The sequence below is a fragment of the Hemitrygon akajei genome, chromosome 2 (assembly GCF_048418815.1).
Source record: "Hemitrygon akajei chromosome 2, sHemAka1.3, whole genome shotgun sequence".
Taxonomy (NCBI): Eukaryota; Metazoa; Chordata; class Chondrichthyes; order Myliobatiformes; family Dasyatidae; genus Hemitrygon; species Hemitrygon akajei.
Genome location: NC_133125.1, coordinates 131,303,512 through 131,317,097, shown reverse-complemented (window position 1 = coordinate 131,317,097; position 13,586 = coordinate 131,303,512). Strand labels below are relative to the sequence as shown.

At 41.5% G+C, this 13,586-nt stretch overlaps 1 protein-coding gene across 4 annotated transcripts in view; it reads right to left on the bottom strand.

Annotated features, from left to right (window-relative positions):
- Positions 1 to 13,586, bottom strand: part of klf12b (Kruppel like factor 12b) — a 264,047-nt gene that overhangs the window by 47,201 nt on the left and 203,260 nt on the right. For 2 of the 4 annotated variants that reach the window (XM_073028016.1, XM_073028008.1), the window contains 2 exons: positions 9,821 to 9,925; positions 5,889 to 6,018 (listed from right to left, as the gene is read on the bottom strand). In XM_073028016.1, the coding sequence (XP_072884117.1) occupies positions 5,889 to 6,018; positions 9,821 to 9,925 (235 nt within the window). Of the gene's footprint in view, positions 1 to 4,078; positions 4,396 to 5,888; positions 6,019 to 9,820; positions 9,926 to 13,586 lie in introns of those variants that run through there. The other 2 variants (XM_073028031.1, XM_073028023.1) reach the window with 2 other exon arrangements.

Here is a 13,586-nt window from a genome sequence, read left to right as displayed (position 1 = left end):
AGTCAGACTACAGCCCAAAAAATATTGAAAATACTCACTAAGTTACCTTGGAACTGAAAGGCCACATACTAAAAATGTTAACTCTGTTTCCCCTTCACATCTATATTGCCTGACCCAATAAACCTTTGCAGTATTTTTTGTTTCTCTTTCAATGTTTGATGGTTAAAGTTCGAACACTGGCCAGAGCATCAAAACTCTTTAAACATTGCCTTGTGATTTCCACACTTGCCACAATATGGACAGGGTGTCGGTTTAGTGCTTTCATTGAAAGAAGGATTGAATATGCCAGATTTTTCCTCATTTCCATTGCTAATTATATCTCAGGTATACATCTTTGCAATCAAGAAGTGGAGGGGATCTCCCTCTGCTGGTGCCATGGGGCGGTGAGAGACAACAGACCTTAACCTCAGTGAGAACACAAGATTTCCGTACTTATCCTCAGTGTAGTCAATCTGGCGGGGGGAGGAGAGGGAGGGGAGTCAGCGGTGTGGATAGGATGTCCTGAAATCTGCTCCTTTCACTTAAGCTTGCTTACTTGTTTGTTTTGCAGCCCCCTGCCAAATTTGGAAACTACTGATTGCCAACTGGTGGCCAAAGATAGCTGACCTACTTCTGGACATGTCCTCACATGATCATCTGATCCACTGCCCCATCAGTCTCCAAATTCTGTGTCCACACTCCCATCCTTCCCACAGCCAGTCAGAAATCATGCAAATCATTTAACAGCCAAATAAAGTAATACTTGGAATGTCAGTCAAAGCCACTTCTATTAAGTTATTTCTTTTTTTTCTTGGATTGCCTAGGAACCAGTGCCTTGGAGGTCAGTCAATAATTCCTAGGATCTCCAGGGTAATCCTTGAGGTTTGGCAACCCTACTGAAATCTTTAATACAAGATAAGAAAACAAGCACTATATTATTGATTAAAAATGTCAGCTGGCAATTGCTAGCCGCTTCAGAGGCGACCATTTCAAAAGTCTGCCAGGTGGCGATTCTGAATCTGTTCTCTTTCACAGTTGGTAATGAGGGTGCCTTTACTAATGTTTTGAAAGCTACCTTGTTATTGGATCCCAGTCATAAAGCAATGTGTATGAATGGACTGTGCTTTTAAAGTGGGGTTATTTATAAGGGTGGAGAAAAGCCAGCCAGACTTAATTGTGAACCGTCTCATAAACACATTCAACCCACTTCCTGCCGCTCTGCACTGTGGATGATCACCTGTTGCTTTTGGCATAACGCCAGGTTGGGTCTTAATAGAAATTATAAATTAATTTTAAATTAGATAGATCTGTCTTTGCAATTACTGGTGATCAAATACAAAGAAGAATAGTGGCTATCCTAAAACAGGTCCTCACTTGATGCTTTAAATGCACAATGTAATCCTAGGTGTGCATTTCATTCTCATTCCAAAATTTACTTTGAAAAACTTCAGCGGAACATAATTTCTGAAGCAGAGTCCATTATACATTCAGCATTACCAACCATGAATTAACTTCTGCCCTGATTCTCTTCGCGGTGAGCAATATAATCATTTCCAACCTGCACAGTTGGATGAATAATCTGCCGAAAATCTTTTAAAAATATATAAACTTACCCTCCCATTATTACTAACCTTTGTTTCCTTAAATCAAAGAGGAACAATTTGAAACCAAATATAGATCTGCATGTTACTTTCCTTTCTTCAAGTGAGTGGTTTGTACTGTAAAGTCATAGAGCAATGCAGTATGGATAGAGGCCATTTGGCCCATTAAGTCTTATGCCGACTTTGGTGTTCGCCCATCTAGTCCCTATTTCCTTCGTTTGAATGAATATCCCACTAAACCGGCCCCACCATGTATCTACTTTCAATTTTATTTTAGCCGCATCCTCCATACTTTAATCATATTTATTTACTTATTGTAAATTCTGCCCATTTCTAAAGCCTTCGTCAGCTAATAGATGCAAGTTTCACTAAAAGCAGACGGAAAGATGTTTAAGGATTAACAGTACTTTGTGTTTGACCTGAAGGGAGGATCAGTTAAACTACTATGGATGAGAGGTGATTTGATAGATGTTATGAGGCACAGACAGAGTGGAGAGCCAACAACCTTTATCCAGGGTGGCAATTGCTGGTACAGGAGGGCACACTTTTAAGGTGATTGCTGGAACATCTAGGGAGGATGTTAGAGTAGGCTTACGTTTTTTACACAGAGAGTAGTCAGTGTGAGGAACACGTTGCCAGGGGTAGTGGTAGGGACATTTAAGAGACTCTTACTAGGGGTGATTTATAAGGTTGTGGCCTAAGGTAGAAGGAGTCAATTTTAGAAAACCTAGCACATTTATTTTTCAACATAGTTCCCTCCTACATTTACACACTTAGTCCACGGTCATGGAGCATACAGATCTTGAATACGAACATATCAATCACCCCTCGTATATTGGCACATGGATGCCTATGTGAAACAGAGGGGTTTGATTGATCTTGAAATAGGATAAAAGATTGGCACAAAATTGTTGAATGAAGGGCCTGTACTGTATTAACAACTTATTTGTTCTCTAAACAGTTTTATGGCTCAAAATACAGGTTACACTGGTAGCATGACAGCATCGTCTGAGGCTTTCTAAGAGGAACCAGCTTACTAGGAGCTCCTGGATCTGCCTGTTGGTGAGATGCCAAAAGCTATCAGTGTCTTAGCATGGTCAGGGTGCAGGGTGAGAGAGGTGAGGGAGAAGGGTGCAGCATATGTGGCTTATGCCAGCACATTGGTGGGAAATGGAAGATCTAGATCATTTCTCTGTTTATTAGGATTTCAGTATTACTGATAAGGCCTGCATTTATTGCCCATCTGAAATTGCCCTCAAAGAGCTGGTGGCGAGCGGCCACCTTGAACTGCTGGAGTCGTCCTGGTGGGGAGTTCCAGCACTTTAACCTTATGACAGTGAGGGATGACCAGCACATTTCCATTTTGGGATGGTGCAACTCATAACAGGTGGTGATGTTCCCCTGGGTCTGCTTTCCTCCCTTGGGCTTCCTGCGATAAAGATGATAGTTTCGGGAACTGCTGCGGAAGTGGTCCGTTTGAGGAAAAAGCGTTCATTTACTCAATAGAGTGGAACAAGCTCTATCAGTAGAATCACTGAAAGGAACAGTAAGGTGCAGAGGGAGACGATGTGGGTAGGTGCCACAGAGAGTTAATAATTTAAAGGCATCCTGCCCACAGGCAGATCCAGGAGCTCCTATCAAGCTGGCCACCTTTAAGCAAGCTTTGGACACCTTGGGGAGGTGGGGTGGGAGGAGATGATTCCGTGTCATCAGTCATTCACAGTCCACATTTGTGCAGAAGAAACTGAGCTGAGCATTGACCAGTTGGGCCTAGAACTTTGGTGACACTGCCCATAGGTGGATGACACCAGAGAGAAAGTAGCAACCCTGGCAACATTAGCATTGAATCAACCTTCAGCCTAAATTAGAAAGTGTAGCATGGAACTTATCACTCATTTCTCTTTATACCTACAGTCAGGCACATATTGCTGATGTTCCAATGTTTGACTTGAGGCACATTGCTCCACTACACAAACATGATTTTTGCAACAACTGCAATATTCTCTGGTACTGAAGCTGGAACAGGACTGGTGCAAGTGACTAAGGATGAAATTCAATCACCTAGAACAACCTGAAAGCACATGGAGGAAGAACTCCAGAAAAGCAAAAGAACTTCATGCTGGCACTCTATTGCTGCTACTGACATCAGGTAACAAGAATCTGTTATTTCTGACAAGGCCCAAACCACATCTGAGTAAATGCAAAATGCCAGCTTGTAGCCTCAGCCAACTTCATCTTGGACACAAGCCTCCACACTATCAAGTACGTATTTAAAAGATGGTGTCTCAACAAAGCACCATCCTCACCATACTGGGCATGGCTTCCTCATTACCACCATAAAGGAGGAGATACAAAAGCCTGAGACTTACATTCAATGTTTTAGGCAGCTTCTTCCTCTTTGTCATCAGGTTTCTGAATAATCCATGAACATTACCTCATTATTTCTCCTTTGCTCTATCTATCTATTTATTTATTTACATACAAACTTTTTGTAACTTTTTTTTGTGGTACTGTTGCCACGAAACATAATTGAAACGGACTGTAGATTTGGACTCTAAATCAGGTATATGATTTGTTCTAGTTCTAGTTCCGGTCTACTTTTTTGGGACTACTTTTGGGCGATATTTGAAATGGGACAGCCTGCAGATAATGAGCACTAAACTGAGCTATGCTTTTTGATTTTGTGTTTTATATTCTGTGTTTTTGCTCCTTTTTTTGTTGCCATTTGTGCATTTTTTTTTGCACATGGTGGGAGGGAGGGTTTGATGTTTTTTCTTTGATCAGGTTGGTTCCATGGTTCTTCTTTGTTTCGTGTCTGTGGGAAGATGGATCTCAGGGTTGAATACTGCAGACGTACTTTGATAATAAACGTACTTTTGAATCTTTGAAAACCAAAAACAAAATTCACGATATGATAACAAACCATTCTCATTGACACTTTGGGAAGATTGCAGTGATTACTCAGAGAATTAAGGGAGGCTAACACTCCACTGAATATATTTTATTCCATTGCTACAACTGATCTGTTTCAGGAACTCAGTGACCTGAAATATTGCTATTTCCTTTCCTCCCACAGATGCGGTTCAAAGCGCTGAGCTCTTCCACCGGATTGTTGGTGCTCCGGATTCCAACATCTGTTGTCTCTTATGTTTCCATATTTTATTCCATCATCTCAGTTAAAGGGTGCTGACAAGAACACGACATAAGTAATAGAGGACTTCTTGCTCTCTTTTTGTTGGCAATTATAGATAGTCCTTGCAGTATAGAATCAATGTAGCTCAGTTAGTTACAACACTCTGCCTGAGTGTGAATATTTGTTGCGTCCCAGGTAGTGAGTAACAAATCTGAGCAGATACTACAAACAGTTCTATGCCTGTGCTGCACTGTTAGTGTTTCAGTCTTAAAGCATGTCCATTTCCTTCCCCAGGTGCCAGATGCAAAAAAAAAATCCAAAAACAACATTCCAAACAGAAGAGTATTTATCCCCAGTTGCCTGACCAATCCTTCAAGAGGACCGCAACCTTGCTGTGATTTGGAGGCTTGTGTGCCTCAACGACCCAGAGAGCTATGATGGCTGGCATCGGGCTTTGGCTTCTGGTTGGGCCACCCACGCCAAACAGGTCAAAGGGTAGAGGTCAGGATTGGAGGTTCAGCCCAGGGACAACAAACCTGACTGGTAAAACAAAGCTGTTACGGAAACAACAACGAGGAATCCTTCTGCATCGGAGTGTGACAGTATTCCCGAGTCTCCACTCTGGACTTACATGACTAACAGTAGTGAAAACCAAGGTGAAGCTACTGACATGATGAAGGAAGTCCTGAACACCACCAGAGGTGAAGGACTTTCACTTTAGCCCTAAATGCCAGCAGCAGAACAGGCCATATTGATCCCTCAATCAGCATTCTTGTTTACAGATTACCTGATTATTATCACACTGCTGTTTCTACCACCTTGCTCTGTGCCCTATGGTGACTACCCAATAAAAGTACTTCAGTAACTGTTGAGAGATTTAGACCTTCTAGAAGGAAAGTAATTGGTGCAATATAAATGCAAGACTTGCAATCATTTAGTTTCTAAATAAAACTAAGGAAGTTACTAAAATTCTAATAACTAGAAAGCTGTATAAAGAAACACAACTGCATACCACCATTATTAGAAACACCACAGGTCTATATTTGACCTGCACTTAAAAGATTTACACTTTATGAAAGTTTTCTTGCAATGTTATGTTACTTCAACAAAAAAAAACTGGGAAGTGAAACTATTTTTCAAGGATATGCAAAGTACAGAGAAAGAGATGTACTTACTCTTGTACAGCTCTTGCAATGGAGAGTGCTGTGGATCCAGTCTCATTAACGCTGTCCAACGTCACGTTTGGAAAGTCGTCATCCTCACTATCACTTTTGATGTGTCTAGGCGAGAGGCTCCTCAGTTGTGCTGCAGCAGAGCGACAGCAGTACATCAGTACTCAAGAATGGCAGCATATTATAACAAATCACCTATGTTTTATCCAATATCTTATTTGAATTTTCATCAGATCATTAAAATGAAGAGTGGAATGACAAAAGAGCCGAAAAATTTTCAGTCAGAAAGCAGTAGGCCACAAGGTTAATGAGCTCTCTCTGCGATTCAATAAGATCAGTGCTGATTCTAAACCTTGTCCCTCTTCCCCACATCTCTCAATTCCCTTGGTGTCCAAAACATTATTGATTTTAGTCCCAAATATACTCTGCAAATGAGTATCTTCAAACATCCTGAGAGTTGCAAAGTACAATACCCTCTGAGTGAAAATAACATCTTGCCTGTAGCAAATTGACAATGCTTCCCTGGTTTCACAAGACACAAGCTCTTGAGTAGCTATACATTCAAAACAGTAAGGATTCCTCATCTTTGAATTTTACAGTGTCACACTATCACTCATTCAGAAATGAGGAGTTCTTTTTCATTTAACTACTTCGCTCAGTTAATGATGAATTTGCTTTTTGCCAATGTTTAAAGATAAAGATTAGCTTTATTTGCCACATGTACATTGAAACATACAGTGAAGTGTGCTGTTCACTTCAAATAAGTCAGTGAGGATTGTGTTGAGGAGCCCACAGGTGCTGTCATGCCTCCAATCCCAACACAGAATGCCCAAATCTCACCAACCCTAACGGTGCATCTTTGGATTATGGGAAGAAACCACAGCCTCCAGTGGAAAGCCGCACTGTTATGGCGAGAACATACAAGCTCCTTACAGACAGCAGCGTGAATCAATCCCTGATCTTTACCAATTTTATCTCCAAATACTTCCAAACCTTGGTTAATGTGGTTGCTGCCCTGTTCAACCAATAATCCTACTCTGAAGTCTCAAAAAAAACTAAAACAAGCCATTGCATATCAGCTTCAACTACAGCAAGTTATCCAGTGCTCAGTCTGGTGGTTGTGAAAACAAGCTTACAACTTGGCTGATCCAAAAACTGGAAATTGTGGGAATTCTTCAAAACATACAAAATAAATAGATATAATGGTAAGTTAAGTCACATTCAAAACTGTAGATCAATTTCTCATTTACTATGGAGGCACAAGAGACTACAGATGTTGGTACCTAGAGCAAATTAAGAACTACTGGAGGAAATCAGTAGTAACCATGGAGGGAAATGATTAGTCAATATATTGGTCAAGTTCTGGACTAGGACCTCTGGATAGGAAACAAATACAGTACATCAAATGTAGGCATGTACACATTTGGAAAATGATTGAGAAAACTGGGATTCAGCACTTCTCCAAATGTGATCTTTTCCTTATTACCAAATATTTCTGGTCCACCATTGGTGGCCAAGCTGCTGCACCCCAAATCTGGGGAATTCCCTTCCTAAACTATTCTAAATGGACATCCCTCTATTTTGAGGCTGTGTCCTCTGATCTTTGGCTCTCCCATCCACTCTATTGATAGGAATCATGCGAAAGCAGAATACCATCAGTGACTGAGGTGTCAACACACTGTGAAGCTATGGAATGTGCCACTAGACCGAAGAGGCTGTTGGGTTTAAGAACAGGTCGGGTTGGAAGCTGAGGAGAAAATAGGCTGCAGGTACAACATTAGGGCTTCTGTCCAAATACACTGATATAGACTAATTGGGACAAGTGATCAGTTATTAGATTGTAAATTCTGTCACTGCTAGCATTTTGCTTTCTGACTGATACTGTAATACTGTTCCACATGACCAGAAACCAATCCCAGAAGTGGATCTGCAGGATACCATCAGTAGGCTAATTACAGGTGTCCCCCGCTTTACCAAAGTTCACTTTACGCCACTTCGCTTTTACGAAAGACCTACATTAGTACCTGCTTTCGCTAACCGAAAGAAATCCGAAGAGAATTTCCGCTTTTACGATAAAGCGAAAGCGAAAACAGTGTTCAACGTTTGTTTTGCAGCCTGCCTTTCAGAGGCAGCAAGAGTGGTGCCGCCAAGCTCCTTCCCCGGGAACTACACTCCGCATCAAGCCGCCATAGCTTTGTGTGAGATTTTCGCTACGATTGACAGTGCTGCAATGATTGCCGAAAAGTATAACTTTAATTTTGAAAGGGCACATAGGTTTAGGGCAGTATGTTTTGAGTGCTTACAAAGAACTGTATGATAGAAAAATGCATGAACCTTCCAGTGTGCTGGCTGTCTTCCTGATTCTGGTAAGTAAACCTACTGTACACAGTACACACATTATTTCTACTTTATATAGGCTGTGTATTTATCATATCATTCCTACTTTTACTACACGTTAGTGTTATTTTAGGTTTTATGTGTTACTTGGTATGAGTTAGTAGGTTATTTTTTGGGTCTGGGAACACTCAAACATTTTTCCTATATAAATGAATGGTAATTACTTCCTCGCTTTACGCCATTTCAGCTTATGAAAGGTTTCATAGGAACGCTCCACCTTCGGATAGCGGGGGAAAGCTGCATCTCTTTTCTCTTATATTTCAGGATAAAAGCAATTGTCACATTTTGTCTTTCCCATTAATGAATCAGATAGCAGTTCAGTGTTAGAAACCACCATTTGACCCATCATGACTGCTCAGCATCCTCTGGGGCTGTACACAATAAAGCTGGAGGATCTCAACAGATCAGGCAACATCTATGGAAGGAAATGGACCAGTCCAGGTGAAAGGTCTCAACCTGGTACACTCACTACTCACTACCCTCCTGCAGAGTTCCTCCACGTTTTTGGGTATTCCTGCTACTCCAATCACTTGTCACACTTCTGGGGATACCCACAGCTCTGTTCTCTCCCTACTTCTTGTGACTTTTTGCTTACTAGACATATTTAAGATGAGGGGTGGTACAGATCAGAAAGGTTATCACTTGGTTTCAAATAGCCTACAAAGTCAGAAATGCAAAGCCAGAATGCTGAATTTGCCTTTGATTTGATGTAGAGGAAATACGCACACAATCACCTTCTTAGGAGAACACGTTCCTCTAATGAAAATGAATAATTGATGGGGGCATTCATGAGCAGGTGATGCTTTAAAGAAACCATCAATTCTCCAGTGAGGATGATGTGTAGACTTAACTATATCAGATGTGCGCGGAATCGGAAGCAGCTTTGAAAGATAAATGCCTTGCCACTTTTACAAAGTTATATATGATCAGCCTGCTACCCTAGTAATTATGAACAGGAGACTCCTCCCCCTTGGATTTGGCTTGCTCTGCATCCTTTTTAAATGTGTTACAACAAGAGCCCTTACTGCACCCCCTACTGCCATCGTTCCCTCTCTCCTCACAGACCAGACGGTTCATCTGGTTGTCTGCCAGGCAGGGGAATTCAACAAAAAAAAAAATTACAGAGGTCCTGCTGTTGAGTTCAGCAGCAGTGGCAGCTCTTCCCCCCTTGGCAATGTCAGGAGTTTTGCCTGTTTTGGCCTCATCTACATCCTTCCCACTGATATCAGAACCCATGGAGGGACCTGAAGGGAAACGTTCGCCACATAGAGGATGGAGGGAATTTGAAACAAGGAAATGGTACAGTTACAATGTTTAAGACATTTGGACAGGCACACGGACAGGAAAAGCTTATAGGGATATGGGCAAAATGCAGGTCAACGGGACCAGTTTTGGTGTACATGTTGGTTGTCATGGACGAGCTGGACTGAAGGGCCTGTTAGTTTCCATACTGTATAACTCAATGAAGCTAAGTGGGGAAAGAAAAGGAGGAGGAAATGTTTGAAAGCATTTAGATAACTGATAACACTGCCACTTACCTATCTCCCTCTCGATTACACTATGGTGCCAAGTATGGTTGTGTGGAACAATACTGTGCGGTTGTAGGCTGAAGGGCTTTTTCACAATGCACTGCTGAGCATCCACTATATTTGAAGGGAAGAAAACCATTACACAAATGCAGTAAAAACTTATCTAAGTGCAGAACATTACTTATTTTATAATTTATTCATGTGATGAAGACATTACTGGCAGGAATAGTCATCATCATATGGTGTGTCATTTGACATAGGCGATCATGGTCCATGACCATGACTGTTCTTGGCAAATTCTACATAAGTGGTTTGTCATTGCATGCTTCTTGGCAGTGTCTTTACAAGATGGGTGACCCTAGCCATTATAAATACTCTTCAGAGATTGTCTGCCTGGCATCAGTGGTAACATAACCTGAACTGGTGATATGCACCAGCTGCTCTTATGACTATCTTGCTTCCATGGCCTCACTGGGGGGCTAGGCAGGTGTTACACTTTGCCCAAGGGTGACCTGCAGGCTATTAGAGGTAAGGAACGCCTAGTACCTCCTTTGGTAGTGACATATCTCCACCCTACCACCCAGAAATAATAGCACATACTGCAAATTCACTGTTGCCCTTCAATGCTATGGCCATTCCAAAGAGGAAAAGAGAGTCAGCCACTATGTTAAGAATCTCTTCCATCAGTGAATCAGATTGAATTTTATTATAAATTAGTGATTTTATGTTCATGACCACTGACACTGGTTTTATATTCCTGATTAATCAAATTAAACAAATTATGATTTCTCATGTGGGATTTGAACTCATGTCTCCAGATCATTTGTCCGTATTTCACTGGTTTCCCAGTCCAAAAACATAATCATGATGTCACCACACCCTTAAAGCATAAAGAAATATATCAGATCAGACATGGGTTCAATGAGTTCTAATGTTGATGTTGATAGTCCTTCTGCAGCGAGTGGAAGGTGAGCAACCCTGTGTGGTATTGCATTGTGTTTCGGTCAAACTGAAACAGTCCGGCTATTGAGCACCGCTGAATTAGAATCATTGATCTGTCAGAGCAGGCTGATTTGGAAACTGCTTTATTGTGTTACTCAGTACTCTTTGGGTTCAAGTAGTTGCCTACGACATTTGCAAACCTTAAGCTATCACTTTTTGCAGAAAATACCATGTATTGGATAACATATTTTATTTATGAAATAGCACTTCCAGCTGATTGTCCTAACATGCACAAGTCTGAGCAAGAAAGATGAGGCAGCATTGTCAAAGATGTTTAATTTGCTTCAAGTGATTATAATTCACATTCTGTAATGACTGGAACAACCCTGGCAAACCTACAAACTCTCTTTCAAGGACTCTACAACTCAAGTTCTCAGTATTATTTATTTTTACTTGAACAATTTGTCCTCTTTTACACATTTGTTATTTGTCAGTCTTTGTTTATATATGGTTTTTCATAAATTCCATTGTGCATACATCTTTATTTTCAACGGTTCAATGGTTCCATTTAATATCAAAGAGTCCATACAGTATACAACCTGAATTTCTTACTCTCCACAGACAGACAGACATACTTTATTGATCCCGAGGGAAACTGAGTTTTGTTACAGTCGCACCAACCAAGAATAGTGAAGAAATATAGCAATATAAAACCATAAATAATTAAATAATAATAAGTTAATTATGCCAAGTGGAAATAAGTCCAGGACCAGCCTATTGGCTCAGGGTGTCTGACACTCCGAGGGAGGAGTTGTAAAGATTGATGGCCACAGGTAGGAATGACTTCCTATGACGCTCAGTGTTACATCTCGGTGGAATGAGTCTCTGGCTGAATATACTCCTGTGCCTAACCAGTACATTATGGAGTGGATGGGAGCCATTGTCCAAGATGGCATGCAACTTGGACAGCGTCCTCTTTTCAGACACCACCGTCAGAGTCCAGTTCCACCCCGACAACATCACTGGCCTTACGAATGAGTTTGTTGATTCTGTTGGTGTCTGCTACCCTCAGCCTGCTGCCCAAGCACACAGCAGCAAACATGATAGCACTGGCCACCACAGACACCCATGAAACAGAAGAAAACCCCCAAAGAATGAATGACAGGAAAAAAACTAGAGCCCCATAGCACCCCCAGCACAAGCAGCAGCAAAACAATTCCCCACTTATTCCAACAAAAAACATTCAGACATCCCACCTCTCCCGGAAGTTCCGGGAGTGTCCCGCGTATTGATAGTGGCTCCCTGATGCCCACAAATTATATACAATATCCTGGAAATTGATTTTTTTGAGAGAAAGAGTGAGAGAGAGCAAGCAAGAGAGAATGAGAGAGCAAACGAGAGCAAGAGAGATTGAGAGAGCGAGAGTGAACAAGAGAAAGAGAGAGAAAGAGAGCTAGCGAGAGAGCGCACCATGGTAGATTGTTCCAAAAAAATATATAAAACGTACTTCACCCCAGACTACACTAAAGTGTACCCCTGCCTAATAGGGGTCAAAAATAATGACAGTGTTGCTCGCTGCACTGTTTGCAACAGTGACTTCTCTATTGCCCATGGTGGGTTAAATGACTGTAAAAGAATGTTGAGGTGAGTTTAACAGGTGTCATTCATTTATTAGCATAGCTAATATTATTTAAACTGGCTGGCTAGTTGCTAAGGAGCTACTCTATTGCAGACATCCCACCTCTCCCGGGAGTCTCCCGCAAATTAATGGTGCCACCTCCCTGAAATGAGTTTTTGCAGGGTGGGATGTCAGAACGTTAGCTTCCCTATCACCCACCATGCAAGCAACAGCACGTTCTCTGAGCCATCAAAAATCACTGTTCACCCAACCTTGGATCCTATAAACACCTACAAGAAAAATGAATCTCAAGATAGCATGCGGTAACACCATGCATACTACTGACTTCTGTCTTTGAACAGTCTTGTGGCAAAGGAAACAGAATGGCAGCTTCCACTCAGTGGAAGCGCTGCTGTCTAAATCAAATAAAAACTTTTACACAGGCCACTGTAAAGCTAATATTGATGCAGAAGAATTGAGCCAAAACTAGAATCACATTCTTTTAGTTATATTTAGCTGATCTAGTCAAGGATTTAAATGTGACTGCTTTTGGAGGAGGTGGGACATAGAAGAGCAGAGCACTGGAACAAGCCACAATGCCTGCACTACCCCTGATGCTAAACAAACATGAAACAAGATGCTCAGTCTGACCCTTCAGAATGATAGCTCTATTCCAGAGTGGAAGCTTCTATTCAGGACACAACCCTGGGACACCTATACCTATTAACTCCTCCGGGGATATAAACGGGGCAGCAGACGCTTCAAAGTTCGAAGAAAATTTATTATCAAAGTAAGTATATGCCACCATATTCTGCCCTGAGATTCACTTTCTTGCAGGCATTCATAGTGGAATAAAGAAATACAATAGAATCAATACACACAAACACTGACAAACAACCAGCGTCCAAAACTGCGGAAGTACAAAAATAAATTAATAAATTACACTGAGAACGAGAGTTGTAGAGTCCTCAGGTTATGGAGTAGGTTCAGAGTTGAGGTGAGTAAAGCTACCCTTGCTGGTTCAAGAGCCTGATGGCTAAAGGGTAATAACTGTTCTTGAACCTAGTGGGGTAGGAACCCAAAGCTTCTGTACATCCACCCTCATGGCAGTAACAAGAAGTGAGCATGGCTTGGGTGGTTGGGGTCCTCGATGGTGGATGATGCTTTCTTGTGGCGATAATCCTTGTAGATATGCTCAGTGGTGGGGAGGGCATA